Raw genomic sequence first — 14,889 nt, 5'->3', positions numbered from 1 at the left:
AAAACGAGTGGATTCTCACATATGAAAGGGAGGAACAGCCCCTTCCAGGAAAAGTCTGCATTGCCAGCAACCCCCAGGCTAACACACACACACACACACACACACATTTTCTCTGCAGAGCTAACAGTGATCGCCAAAAACGCTTTCATTTTATATGCACAACCATCTTTGCAAAAGTTCGGATGCTTTTTGTTCTCGTGGGCGAAACGCAGACATGCTGCCGATGCCGGCTCTGGGTGGATGTCATGAAATGGGCAGCACCCAAAAGAAGTGAAAGGAGTCTTACTCCGTGTAAATTTGCTGCAAAAATAACTAATATTTTATTTAAAAAATCCCTCTTTAGTGTGCCAAAGGTTTTATATGAAAAAAATATGGATGTAGTTTGCATTGAAAGGCTTAAGACATACATATGATATACACCTTTAAAAATGTAAATCAGTTTTTCTGTTGTCCTTAATATTTATTTTTTATTGTATAAAACAGCAAGTTATGGAATTTTCTTTTATTATCTGACAGATCTTTTTTACAGTTCCATTCCAATTATGATCTGTTGTAAAATTGTTTCCAGTGTTCTTTTAATTATTAGTATGTCGTTGTCTGTGTTGTTTTCTAGGACAGAGTTTCTTTGAAGCGGCAGGAATTCATCAGAAATTTCCCTCTAAGTTGTGGATGGGACCGTTGGCGTAGAGCAGGGGTGTCAAACTAATTTTCACCGAGGGCCACATCAGCATAAAGGTTGTCCTTAAAGGGCCAGATATAACTAATACATGTAACTAAATTTAATGAAAAATAAATGTAACTACTCCTTAATGTTAAATAACTCATTTATTTATTAATTATAACTTTTTCAAGTGAATATTACAGTTGCAAAGAAAGCATATATTTGCTTATTACTCTAGCATAAATCCTTTTACATTTGATTCTGTCAGGTTAGGTTATGTGGACATTGTTTAAGTCCTAATGTATAGTTGCCCAATCTGATATTTCAAGTCCAATTCCCCTTAGATATGAATAAAAACACACCAATTTTTATTTTTTAATTTTAAGAAATTAAAAACTTTTATGCTCTTGCGGGCCACATGAAATGACATGGAGGGCCACATTTGGGCCCCGGGCCTTGAGTTTGACACATGTAGCGTAGAGTAAGCCCACCTCTACTTCCCGTCATCCATCTGTTTACACTTGCTCCCACTAACTTACAGTACAGCATCTCACGACTCCAACCCAACATTAACAAAAAAAAATGCAACAAAAATAAGGAGCAATATTAAAGCTATTCAGCTGTACAGTTCTGAGCTAGATGCCAGTTTGGATGAGGATAACAAAGATGTACATGGATCAAGTTGTCTACAAGCAATGTATCAGAATGGAGCAGAGGAGGGAGCTTGTGGCCTGCCAATTGTAGCTTCAATGTCACAACTGCAAGCTTTTTCCAACTGCATGTTTTCGTCTCCTCCTGTTTTACCACAATTTAAAAAAGGAAATACTCTATGTTCTATGTTCTCCAGTATGAGAAAAATGCTACAAGAACATGTTAAAAACACAAAAAATAACATTTTTATCAGAGTGGGTCTTTATCATGGCTTTCAAATGTTGAATAAGCAAAGAAAGTCCAATATTTTTGATACTCTATTTCATTAAAAAAAAAGGTAAAATTAGCATTTAATAATATTAATAAAGTTGGATGACTGAAAGGTTAGCCCTCTAACATATTCACCATGTCAAATCTAGCTTTCTTAACAGTTTGAACACCTCTTAACTCAAGGAATGAAACTACTTTCTTTGGACAGAGCTGTGAGTTTAAAAAAATGGAGAAAAAAGATACACTGTTCTGCCTTTACCTGAGTCTCCAACAGTGGCACCTTGTTCAATCCCTTTCTCCGGCAGGCTTTTACCAGGTCTTTGACCTGCTTCCTTTCAAACTGACTTACTCCAGTGCATGTGAACCCTTGCAGCACAGATGAGGACAAGCTGCCCGGACAAGCAAACAAACAGACATGAATAAATTCATATGTTCTCTTGTGACACATTCAGTCCAATCTGTTCACTGCTGCTCACCTGTTTGGACCTCCCAACACAGTGGTAGCAGAGCCTGCTGCTATAACATCAAAGAACAACTCAACCTGACAAAAAATAAATAAATCCACATTAAAGTAATTACATCAATAAAAGTGACTTTTGGTTTTTACAGAAGAAACTCTACCTGCTCTCGTTTCCATGTTTTCTTGTTGAGTTTGGTGATGGTGCTGGCGTCACCTGTAAACTGCTGCAGGTAAACTCGAGGGACTTGAGTGGCCAGTTGATCTGGAACATTGTCTATGACTTTCAAACTGTTGGAGTCTGATAATACAATCTGTCCAAAAAGGTAAAAAGGACAGAAGATGAAAAAAGAAGACAAAAAACTGCATCTCAATGAAACTTAATCTAAGTTTAATAGAATTTGTTTTTCCATCTTTGTTCAAAAAATTTTTTTCTGCATTTAATCCACTCTAACAGCTCATATACAACAAATAATTAGCTTTGATTCTTTAAAGATTTATTTATACTCATTTAAAGTTATGAATATTTGGACAGTGGCACAATCATCATGATTTGGGCTAAATGAAACAAAAGGTTAGGAGGAAATATTTAATTAAACATGTTTTTATCAAACACTCCTCATTTCAGTGGCTCATTTCAGGACAAATAAACAGGTTAAGTAAGCAGGTTGTGCATTTGTGAAACACAACTTGTGCATATCTTAATTTATTTTGCACGTTTGCATAAAATTACAGTTGTGAATCAGAGTGTGTGCATTTGTGACACAGACTGTTTGCATTTCTGAGTTATGAGACTGTTTTGGCCTCATAATTGTAACTGCTTTTAAATTCTATCTTGTTGTGCTTATTTTTCTTCTCTGCTGACATGTAATAGGAGTTTAAACCTATTTTGTTTCTGTTTCTGCTCTTTTTTTTCCACATCAAAAGTCTTAAGTTTTAGTTAACCTACATCAAATCCTCTGTCCAGTCACTCTTTTGGTTCTACTGATGCATAAAGCAGATTTTTCTTCAGTTTATAATGTCTTAGTTATCCATTTTTATATGGTTTAAGAAATACAGTTTACACAGCCCTTTGTTGGTTTCTATTGAATTACACAAATGAAAGCACTTGCATTTTCTATAACCTATATTTCCAAAGTTGTTGGTTTTTGTTATTAATACATAATGAATCACTTAAGTTCTCCAGAGTAACACTGAGGTCATACCTGGTAAACAAAATTCTGCTGAAGAATCTGAGGAGCATTCATCATGTTTGCTACAAATGATGGATTTTTGGCTGCAGCGATAAGCTCTGAGCTGATGATGCTGCTGAACGTGTTGGAGGGTAAACCAACGATAAGAGTGCCCAGCTGTGAGAGTGACGATGAGCTGTCGATCTGATTGAGTGTAAAAAAAAGGGATGAGAAGAACACCGAATAAACAAATGATATAAAACAGACCAGTTTGTATTATGTTTCACCTCAAATCTGTAAAGTAAAAACAGGTACCTTCATTGAGGTCAGCAGAGTTTGCATGATGATTTTAGCCTGTCCTTCTCGCCAACCAGTCACAATGCTGAGAGTGCTTAGGGATTTCATCAGGTCTGAAGCGGTTATAGTCTTTATCTGGCTAGTGGACAAACTGGAACTTCCATTACCAATGGCAGCAATGACATTAGAGCCAATCTTTTGCCCAAAGTTACTTGTCAAGGCAGCAGAGATCTGCAAAAAGCAAAGCAAAAATTCTCAGACAAAGTCCAGGTTCATTACATCTATCAAGGTCTTAAAAAAACAACAACACGTTAATGATAGTTGAAAACTAAACTAAAGAGTCCTCAAATAAGGCTGCATGGTGGTGCAGTGGTTAGCGCTATGTTTACTAGGTTTACGGGTATCTCCAAAATAATCTTAGGTATGTGTGTGATCATGCAACATGCTGGCAGCCTGTCCAGGGTGTACCCCCAACAGTAGCCAAAGCAGGCTCCAGCAGACCTGTGACCCCAAACGGGATGGGGATGCAGCGGGCTAAGAAAATGAATGGATAGAAGGATCCTCCAATCTACCACCCTCTCATTTCCCCTGTATTCCTTCTTTTTGTTAGCTCCTGATTACTCCAAACTCGTGTTCAATCCGAACGTTCCTGCCCTTAATTCAGCTAATTAGTTGCACAAACAATTTCACACTAAAAACTGAATACTTTCTTCTCTGTTGAACTGTCCATATTTATTTTCCTTCTTGAACAATTAAAACTACTTTACATGTTTGTATAGTTATTCTTTTTACCCTATAGAAAGGAAGTGGGAGGTGTGTTCCGTACACACAAGTGTACGGAAAGCTTCACAAAAGAAGCTTTAGAAATAAGGTCCCTTTAGTTTCAGAGTTGTGGTTTAAATTTACATTTCAAAAGATTTCTAGACCTTAGAAGCAAAATAATAAATGGCATATACTTTTATAGGACTTTTCTACTTTCCTCAAAGGTCCAAAGTGCTTTACAGTCACAGTCCCATTCCCACAATCACACACTGGTGTGTGATTTTTAGGTTTCCAGTATTGACTTATGTGAAACCTTGCAATCCCCAAAACATGGTTAAATAAAGCAATTATAAAAACACTGCGTGTCATGAAAAGCAATGTTTTTAAACATGTGTTTATTACCTGCTCATCCAGGCTAGTGCAGACCTCATTGAGGGCTTCATAAACTGTCATACTGACTGTTGCATTCAGCTGGGTGAACACAGGACCAGGAGCGTAGCACTGACTCACTGAAGGAAGACTAAAAAGCAAATCACAGTTTGGAGAGTTTAGGGTCACATGCAGTTTTTACAGACCATGTATCTGATTATGTGTGAAAGAAGCTGGTACTAACAACATATTTCAAAGCTTTAGACTTACAGGAGTGGATTAAAGTTGCTGACTTGCTGATAAACTAACTGAGTGTAGTAGCTAATTAATGTCAGATCCACGTTGGGCTGACTGAGAAGAGCAATATTCAGAGGATTCACTGTGAACACTTGCAGAACCTGAAGACAGAAGATACAGTCAGTTCTGTAAACCAAAAAAGCATCTATTTGTTCAGAATATTCCTTATACCAAATGATGCAGTACAGTATGGCATAAAATACCTGTTCAGATCCAAATGACTTAAGATCCACCACAGTGAGAAAAGTGATGAAAGAGCTGATGTACTCTGCAAACCAGGCTGTAGATTTCAGTTCTGGATTGTTGCTGTCATAGCATTTTGGTGCTGCGGCTATGTAAAAAAGAAATTATAAAAAATGGGTGAAGAAAATGTAAAGAGGTGTTAAGCATCTCATTTTTGTGTAGATTTAATACAATACTATTTAGGCTGATTTAAGCAAAAATTAAATTTAACGTTTTTTATCAACAGTTTGTACTTGAATGCATTCTTTATTTCATGATTCAAGATCTTGAGACTTGAAGCAATTGAAAACACTATAATGTAAATATCTTCTTGTAATGCAATCCAACTCACACATATTAGGACATGGACATTTGTTCCAGTGTGTATGACTAAATACCTGCATTTTTCTCATCCTGTCACTGATTAATTGCATCCAGCTTTTCTATTAAAGCAGTACATTTGAGGGTGAGCTTTGAGTTTTTTCATTTGTTAACAATTTCAGATGGACATCTTTTCCTTTTTTAATTGTAAGACACAAACAGATTTTACATCCCTACCCTTCTATAAAGAACCAATCTTTTAAATGACATTGTATTTTAGTTTTTTGTGCTTACCTGCAGTATCCTTTCGACTCAGGTAGATCTTGATGAATTGTGTGTACACAGATTCTTGCTTAGAAAGAGTCATCTGGGGTTGTACTTTACTAAATATTTGCAAGCTAATTTTAAAAGACATGAATAGGACATACGATTAATAGAAAACATTTAATACTGTGACATAATTAAATAATTAGTCAGATTATCAGGTATAGTCCCTAATAAAATGTGTTGAATTGCTTACATATATTGGTAGGAGCTGCACTGCAAATCCTTCGTTGCTAGAATTGAGAGAAAGTTGGTGGAAACAGCAGGCAAGAACGGGCGAAGGCGAACGTTAAACCACAGCTGCAGCTCAGTGAGATTATTCAGTGTGTTTGTGCTGAAAAGATCTGGACTGATTGCTTGAATGCTGTCCAAAATCACTGACACTGCAGGATTGTTGGGGTTGATTGTCTGCAACAAATACAAACATGATTTGTAAGCTTGGTAACATTATAAAAAATATCTAAATACATTTTGTGTGGAAGGTCTAATATTCATTAACTTCTTTCAATAGTTTCCAAATATTTAACTAAAAGTCAGTCATACTGCAGTGGTCAAAAGATTCAGAGCTGCATTCAGGATCCTGGAAGTTTTACAGAAGAGAAGATTCCAGGCCGATATGGACCCACTTGAGTTTGATGACAGATCACACTTCATAATCTCTACCAGGTCCTGTGCTGTTAAGGCTGAAAGCTGTTCAACATTAGAAAGTGAAATCATTACATGAACCCCCTTTACTACAGTAGTTTCTAATGTTTTGCTGTCTTACAGAGGCGCAAGCAAACTCTTCCACAGAAAAGTTACAGAAGCGTCCGTTCATCTTTCCACTGTCGAGGAAGACTTGAAGATCTGTGCTGTAATTTGGAATTGAAAAAAATAGCATTATCTATCCTCTTTTGATTTCAGTTAAAAGTTATATTTGTTTGTTAAAAAAACGTTTTTTAAAAATATCTTACCTTTTTACTCCAACACATGTATTTGACTCTGTGAAAAAAAGAACAACATTAGTTTCCGTAAAAGTGTTACCCAAAACTAAAAATTATTGTGAATAAATGTCCACATGCTTTAAAACCACTCACCATTTGCTGTGATAACTTGGCACTTAACAGAGAAAAATGTAAGCACATGTTTTAATTTTTTTTTCTTTTTTTATAGAACACATTGTTGAATGTGAAAAAAAATCCCATTTACCTGTTTAGAGTAGATATCTAAAGGAGACAAAAAAGAAAATTATGATGACATACATGAACTAGCTGGACCAGTAATTTTCTGACTGGTCACAAGCAATTGCCTTGATTAACAAAGCTTAAATTAAACCTCTGTATTTTTGTGATACAATGACAACTGTGATTCAATGGTTCCATCTGCTATTTAAACTGCGGTTTAAATACATGTGTTCTTGTAGCAATTTCCTTTTTGTGTTAGTTTTTAATAATCTTGTGCTAAAAATCTATTTTCCTTTAATTGGACTAATTTACACTCAATATGCTGCTGTCTTCTACTGTATGCATGATAGGGGGCAAAAATGCACATCCGTCAAAAAGCAAGTGTTATTCATAAATAAAGGAATGACAATAAAATGCTTCATCTTTACTCTGTTTTTTGTACTGACCTGGAGTTGCACGACTGGTCATTTTTGGAAGAATGGTTGTTGTAGAAGTTGTTGAAGGCATTGATGCTGGTTGAGAAGTTGTTGATGTTAAAATTGTTGGAAGCCTTGTAGTTCCAGATACGATGTTTGTTGTTGATGTGGTTGTTGTAGTACCTACAGTTGGAGGTGGAACTGTGCTTGCTGGTGATGGTTTGAATCCAGTTACATTAGTTGTTGTTGGTGATAAAGTTGTAGTGGAACCTAAGGTTGGAGGTGGAGCTGTGCTTGCTGGTGATGGTTTGAATTGAGTTACATTACTTGTTGGTGATAAAGTTGATGTAGAACTTAAAGTTGTAGGTTCAGATGTGCTTGCTGGTGATGGTTTGAATCCAGTTACATTAGTTGTTGCTGGTGATAAAGTTGTAGTGGAACCTAAGGTTGGAGGTGGAGCTGTGCTTGCTGGTGATGGTTTGAATTGAGTTACATTACTTGTTGGTGATAAAGTTGATGTAGAACCTAAGTTTGGAGGTGGAGCTGTGCTTGATGGTGATGGTTTGATTCCAGTTACATTAGTTGTTGTAGGTGATAAAGCTGATGTAGATCCTAAAGTTGGAGGTTCAGTTGTGGTTGATGGTGATGGATTAACTCCAGTTACAGTAGTTGTTGTTGGTAACAAAGTTGTTGTAGAACTGTTATATGGAGGAATTGTGGGATCAACTTTGCCTTCTAGGAAGCCCAATCTTAGAATATCAAGTTCAGACTGGTTTTGACTTCTGATCCAGGTCTGCACCAGAGTTTGGTTTTCATAAGACTTCAAATCTGGGAGGTTGGTGCCGAGGAGACCTTTAACTTCCCTTGCAGTTAGACTCTGGGGGGAACAGAGCAGATATATGTTACACTGATGCCGTAAAAAATTCCACACAAACAGAAGCATTCATAGTTAAGACATAAACATTACACTGACCAGCACAACGTTTTCATCCAAACTGGTGAAGGTGGCCAGGTCCATGTTAACATCAGAGACCACCAAACTACGAATATAATTAACATTTGCACCTCCTGTGGGAAAAGGAAAAAATTAGCTCTGTGAGGATATTCTTATGTGCATGTATGGAAAAGGAAATGTTTACTTACCAATGTATGGTTGTATGAGCTGAAAAACAGAAACTGAGCTTGTTGTAAGGCTGAATGCTTCAAAGGAGATACGGAAAAACTCTTCCTTTTTTTCAGTAGTGCAGCTAGAGATGTCCAGAGAGTCAACTTCTCTGCAGGAGAAAGAGATAATATTCCAAGTTGATTTTTCCAAAAATATACATTAATATTTGATCAAGGAGTTCTGATATAGTTTGTGAGGAGAAAGAGACATTGTGGCGCATAAGGAAAGAAAAATTCTACCCTGAAGTAATTTCATGCTATCTAAGTGATTTCTTTAATTCTTGCCCACACATTAACATTTCATTTTTGCCTAACTAAGCTGAAAATCAACACTTATTGCCTCCATTGTAGATTTAAAATCAGTTACACTGATAACTTTTTTTGAATTTATTTTGTATATCTAACTTTGTAATTTCTTAAAGAAATTAGGAATATTTAACTGACATGTAAGGATTCAGTATCTGTTATGTGCTGACCGGTTCTTGTCTTTTAAGTTTCTTACTCCCAGCTCCAGGTTTCCCAGCCTGCCTCAGATGCACCTGATTGAGGAGAGTTTAAAAGGCCCTGTTTTGATTAGGAAGCAGCCTAAACCTGTTGCCCTTCTCCATACAGATCTTGGCCAAACCAACAGAAGGTGGGGTTGAATGCACTTCATCTTTTTTGATGGATCGGTATTTATCTCTTAGTTCTGACTCAAATCAAGAGGATAGTCGTCCAATTAAAATATGAAGAGACAGTGGTGCTTTGGAGTCTGTAATTCTGGGTGATGTTCTCGCCTTTTCTGAGCAGTCTGAGTTGAAGTGCAGTGCCATTGTGCAGGGGTTTTGTGGTTTTATGACACTCCCATTGCACTCAATCAATCTCAACAGTGTTTTAGTGTCTGGGAAGGTTTCTGTGGCTGTTTGTCCATCTATCATAAATGGTGTGTCTCTGATTCTAGGTACCAATCATGTTTTCTCAAAAAGAATAGAGCGGTAAGAAATTGCACAACTATGTTTAAACTATCAGATATTTTAAACACAAACTTGTTCACATTTCTTACCTGAAGTTTTGTGATGAAATAGTCCTGATGATGTCCACATCTAGAGAACAGAGATTTGGTCCCCCAATAACATTCAGCTCTGCACTGCCTAGTTTGTTTCCTCCAACAGCCAGATACTTAGAGATGATAACCTTAGCCTGGAGGAGAAGAAATGTGCTCTGATCAAACAGCAGCCCTTAAATGTTGTACACAGTCACAAGACAAGGACTCTGTTTGCTTACTACGTTTGGGTCCCAGCCTCCACTTGAAGAGTCCATCAAAGCAGCAAGCGTGTCGATTTTACTGATGGTCCATGAACGAATATCTTGAACTGTGGCAACACGAGAAGCTGCACTTAGGAGCTGAACCTGATCTTCTGGGATGATGAAGTTGTCAGCCTGTAATTGCACAGAAATGTGGTAAATTGCATGCAGTGTTATTGACATTATGTAGAAATAAAAAAGAAATGATCCGAAAAAAATTGAAGCAATAATGGAGCCTTCTAGCTGGGATGTGTCTTGTCCAAGTCTCACTGCCCACAAGAAGAAACTGGGGTGTTTCCCTCTCTAACCCAAGATTGTGCCCAAACACAATCCAATTAAAATGTACACTGACCAAAAATATAAACGCAACACTTTTGTTATTGCTCCCATTTGTTATGGGATGAACTCAAAGATGTGAAACATTTTCCACGTACACAAAATAACCAGTTCTCTGAAATATTGTTCACAAATCTGTCTAAATCTGTGATAGTGAGCACTTCTCCTTTGCCAAGACAATCCATCCCACCTCACAGGTGTGCCATATCAAGATGCTGATTAGACAGCATGATTATTGCACAGGTGTGCCTTAGACTGGCCACAAGAAAAGGCCATTCTGAAATCTTCAGTGTTGCAAGTATTGAGGGGGTCAGGGGACTCAGACAACCAGTCAGTATCTGGTGTGACCCCCATTTGCCTCATGAAGTGCGACACATCTCCTTCGCATAGAGTTGATCAGGTCGTCTATTGTGGCCTGTGGAATGTTGGTCTACTCTTCTTCAATGGCTGTGCGAAGTTGCTGGATATTGGAAGGAACTGGAACACGCTGTCGTATACGCCGATCCAGAGCATCCCAAACATGCTCAATGGGTGACATGTCCGGTGAGTATGCTGGCCATGCAAGAACTGGGATGTTTTCAGCTTCCAAGAATTGTGTACAGATCCTTGCAACATGGGGCCGTGCATTATCATGCTGCAACATGAGGTGATGTTGTTGGATGTATGGCACAACAATAGGCCCCAGGATCTCGTCAGGGTATCTCTGTGCATTCAAAATGCCATCAATGAAATGCACCTGTGTTCTTCGCCCATAACATACTGTATGCCTGCATGCCCATACCATAACCCCACCACCACCATGGGTTACTCGATCCACAACATTGACATCAGAAAACCGCTCACCCACAGGACGCCACACACGCTGTCTGCCATCTGCCATCTGCCCTGAACAGTGTAAACCGGGATTCATCCGTGAAGAGAACACCTCTCCAACGTGCCAGACGCCATCGCATGTGAGCATTTGCCCACTCAAGTCGGTTCCGATGACGAACTGGAGTGAGGTCGAGACCTCAATGAGGACGACGAGCATGCAGATGAGCTTCCCTGAGACGGTTTCTGACAGTTTGTGCAGTAATTCTGTGGTTATGCAAACCGATTTTTTCAGGAGCTGTCCGAGTGGCTGGTCTCAGACGATCTTGGATGTGGACATGCTGGATGTGGAGGTCTTGGGCTGGCGTGGTTACACGTGGTCTGCGGTTGTGAGGCCGGTTGGATGTGCTGCCAAATTCTCGGAAACGCCTTTGAATACGGCTTATGGTGGACAAAATGGACATTCAATTCCCTAGCAACAGCTCTGGTGGACATTCCTGCTATCAGCATGCCAATTGCACGCTCCCTCAAAACTTGCGATATCTGTGGCATTGTGCTGTGTGATACAACTGAAGATTTCAGAGTGGCCTTTTCTTGCTGCCAGTCTAAGGCACACCTGTGCAATAATCATGCTGTCTAATCAGCATCTTGACATGGCACACCTGTGAGGTGGGATGGATTGTCTTGGCAAAGGAGAAGTGCTCACTATCACAGATTTAGACAGATTTGTGAACAATATTTCAGAGAACTGGTTATTTTGTGTATGTGGAAAATGTTTCACATCATTGAGTTCATACCATAAAAAATGGGAGCAATAACAAAAATGCTGCATTTATATTTTTGGTCAGTGTATATGACACAGCATCAGTGATAAAGCAAATGTGTTTTACAGAGGATCATTGCTTACCTCTTGCAGTTTCTGGAGAACAATCCTGAGGTATTCCACCTCATCCACCTTTTCTGTGATGGCATCCAAGTTGTCTTTGGTGGTTGAAACTGACAGACAGTTGTTGAATTGGTTGATGTTATAGTCAAAGGGGAAGGTGGGGTCACTGATTGTGACCTGAGTGATTATTCCAACTGTGCACTCTGTGAAAATAAATCAGAAAAAACTTACACCAGAAAGTAAACAACAAGATAAAGACACATTTTCAGAGGCAGACGGACCTGCAGTTTGTTCTGAATCACTTTTGATGGACTGTCTTATCTCCTTCTTCAGCTGCTTCCTCTGTTCTCTGCTCACTCCACCAAAGACTTTCAGAAAGTATTTCAAGAACTTACGCTTTGTGTCCTGCAAGGAAAATACATTTATCAGCTCAAACTTGATCCTCCATCCATGAGACCTTCCCTTCTAAACACTTGAATGCACGTGTTACTCACCTGATCAAAGTGCTGATAGAAAGATGAAGGCAAATGCAGAGTTAGCATCCCAAGGTCTTTTAGAGTTTGTTCACTCCATGTTGAAGGATCTCTGATTACGATATAACAAACAAGGGGATTTTTTTAGGTACACTATTGTCTTTGAAAGACACAAAATATCTAGTTGTAATATTGGAATTTCAAAAAGCTGCAGTTTACATACCCATAAGGTGTATTTCCATTGGTCAGAAGGGTTATACCTGCAGTTGATTGACCAACAGTGAGATCTGGACAGTTCTTGAGTTGTTCCAGTATAGATGGATGAGAGTTTTGGATGTAGGAGCCATCAAGAATGCAGCACATGTTCCCCAAAACTGATACATTATCCTCAGTTAAACTTGTGCTAGTTATTCCCTTAAAGAAGAAGAAAGTAAAACATAAGTAGTTATAAAAAAACTGCAGTCTCTCAAAAGCTTTTTGCACCAATTTAAATTTTATACAAAATTGTAATGAGACCCCACAAATGAATGGACCCTTTTAACTTTGCACCTGACATATACAACCAATAATATCAGATTTAATCAAAACATTTAACTTTTTCTAAGCTTATCATTTACATCAGTGTTTTTCCACCAGTGTGCCACTAGTGTGCCGTGGGAGATGGTCAGGTGTGCCGTGGGAAATTACCCATTCACTTATCTAAAAACATTTATTGTCTCCAGGATATCAGCTCTTTGTTCATCCAAACAGGCCCCGATAAAACACTGAGTAGTTAGGAATATGATCTTGTGTTTATTTGGTTCTAATAAAGACACTTTGATAAGAATGAAGGTCCTGCGAATTTAGCCGCAGCTTCAGCTCTGTTTTCAGAAAAGCTCTGCCCCTGTAACTGTCTCCACCAATCATTCTTGGAGTCTTAATCATAGGTTATCAGTCTGACCAATCAGAAGTGGTTAAAGTCTTCACTTTCACCTAAAATGCATCTACCCTGTTAAACGTCTAGAAACCACAACGAACACACATCAAACCGTTTTTAAATCTTCTTGATGAAATCAGAGATCAACAGTTTAGTTCTCCTTCAAGGTTTGTGTTTATCAACAGCCAAACATCCCAGAGTTTGGTCCAAGTCATCTTTCTAACTGAAACACTTTTCTAATAATGTCTGGATTATTTTATATGTTAAACTTAAGAATAAGTAATAACAACATTTACGAAAACAGATTAAGGTGAAGTGGCCAATAGACACAAATAAACTAAATTGAAACAATGTATTCATCTAAAAAGAAATAAAACAATTTGTTAAAGTTTTCAAGACTTCATTTTTGATTAAGACAAGAGAAAAACTAATAAAACTTCAACATGTTCACTTTTTGTGTAGCTACAGAAAAAATCAATATAATATTAGCTTTTTTGTGTAAAATCTATCAAACATATGGTGGTCATATAATTAGTCAAACAATTAGAATTACCTTTGCACTAATATTGAAATAAATATAAAAAAAATGTTAATCACTATTTAGAAAGAATATATTTGTTTTTTTGTGAGGTTACATAAACTGCATGTTAATAAACTGAAGGAAAAAACAACGACCAGGGTAAAATTTCAAATAATTTAGTTGAAAATTATTACGGAAAGCTAACTTTACTTTTATTACTTCATTTAGAGAAAGCAGATGCAACTTTCAGCTTTTTCTGCCACAATTATCACAAAAATGCATGTGAGATTGCACATCAATACAGACTATAGAGTTTCTTCTTTTTTTAAATTTTTTGGATGTTGGTGTGCCGCAGGATTTTTGTCAAGGATAAAGTGTGCCTTGGCTAAAAAAAGGTTAAAAAACACTGATTTACATGATGGCATATTGTTATTACAGTCAAGTAAATGATTAAAAGGATTTTTGTCTTCAAATTTGTTGGTCTTGCTCTAGACTCACCAAGCAGTTCCTTGCATTATCAAACAAAGCAGACCGTCTGTATGTCAGTGCTGGAGAAAAGATGGAAAAGTCGGCATCAGCCAACTCTTGAAAATAAGACCTGCAGCTGCTCCGTGGCACCAGAGAGTAACTGGAGGAAGAAAGAGAAAACAGCAGTCAAAACATTGAAGTCTTTGTTAATAAAAAGCTAAAGTTTATTTGTGATCATAATACAGTATAAAGAATTGATTCTTACTCATAGTAAAGTAACACATCTGGAGGATAGAGGGAAAAACTGGTGGCATCTGACTCTTCTTTGATTTGGTTGTACATGCAGGTCAGCTGTTGGGCAAAACAAAAGAGCATGCCAAATTAAATATTGTCTGAAACTAGAAGTTTCTTTATTGATCCCCATACTCTGTTTTTAGTAACTTGGAAAACTCTCAATAGAATTATGGTCAGGCTGCAAGGTCTATTTTCTCTACCTTTTACATTTTACATGCTTTTTACAATTTGGTTAAAGAAAGTGACTCCATCTCAACAACTGGGTTATAGAGCAATGAGGAAGAAATCCTTCCATTTACATGAATTGACAGCTATTAAAAGAACCTTGATAATAATGCAACTTTGAAATGTGTCAA

General features: G+C 37.7%; 1 protein-coding gene across 1 annotated transcript in view; it reads right to left on the bottom strand.

Moving 5' to 3' along the window:
- The window catches only part of LOC105357440, a 40,257-nt gene that overhangs the window by 9,505 nt on the left and 15,863 nt on the right, over window positions 1-14,889 (bottom strand). Inside the window, exons 6-31 of the mRNA XM_023958710.1 lie at window positions 14,505-14,590; window positions 14,270-14,399; window positions 12,559-12,749; window positions 12,357-12,447; window positions 12,144-12,267; window positions 11,884-12,065; window positions 9,810-9,965; window positions 9,589-9,725; window positions 8,526-8,656; window positions 8,356-8,450; window positions 7,413-8,259; window positions 6,992-7,008; window positions 6,880-6,901; window positions 6,757-6,784; window positions 6,570-6,654; window positions 6,347-6,493; window positions 6,000-6,211; window positions 5,774-5,877; window positions 5,140-5,267; window positions 4,910-5,037; window positions 4,673-4,790; window positions 3,527-3,739; window positions 3,245-3,415; window positions 2,204-2,353; window positions 2,059-2,123; window positions 1,842-1,971 (exon numbers count right to left, since the gene is read on the bottom strand). Coding sequence (XP_023814478.1) covers window positions 1,842-1,971; window positions 2,059-2,123; window positions 2,204-2,353; window positions 3,245-3,415; window positions 3,527-3,739; window positions 4,673-4,790; window positions 4,910-5,037; window positions 5,140-5,267; window positions 5,774-5,877; window positions 6,000-6,211; window positions 6,347-6,493; window positions 6,570-6,654; window positions 6,757-6,784; window positions 6,880-6,901; window positions 6,992-7,008; window positions 7,413-8,259; window positions 8,356-8,450; window positions 8,526-8,656; window positions 9,589-9,725; window positions 9,810-9,965; window positions 11,884-12,065; window positions 12,144-12,267; window positions 12,357-12,447; window positions 12,559-12,749; window positions 14,270-14,399; window positions 14,505-14,581 — 3,879 coding nt within the window. The 5' untranslated portion in view covers window positions 14,582-14,590. The remainder of the gene's footprint in view (window positions 1-1,841; window positions 1,972-2,058; window positions 2,124-2,203; window positions 2,354-3,244; window positions 3,416-3,526; window positions 3,740-4,672; window positions 4,791-4,909; window positions 5,038-5,139; window positions 5,268-5,773; window positions 5,878-5,999; window positions 6,212-6,346; window positions 6,494-6,569; window positions 6,655-6,756; window positions 6,785-6,879; window positions 6,902-6,991; window positions 7,009-7,412; window positions 8,260-8,355; window positions 8,451-8,525; window positions 8,657-9,588; window positions 9,726-9,809; window positions 9,966-11,883; window positions 12,066-12,143; window positions 12,268-12,356; window positions 12,448-12,558; window positions 12,750-14,269; window positions 14,400-14,504; window positions 14,591-14,889) is intronic.

The sequence above is a fragment of the Oryzias latipes genome, chromosome 1 (assembly GCF_002234675.1).
Source record: "Oryzias latipes chromosome 1, ASM223467v1".
Classification (NCBI taxonomy): Eukaryota; Metazoa; Chordata; class Actinopteri; order Beloniformes; family Adrianichthyidae; genus Oryzias; species Oryzias latipes.
The sequence above is the reverse complement of the archived record's forward strand: the minus strand, read 5'-3'. Positions and strand labels throughout refer to the sequence as shown.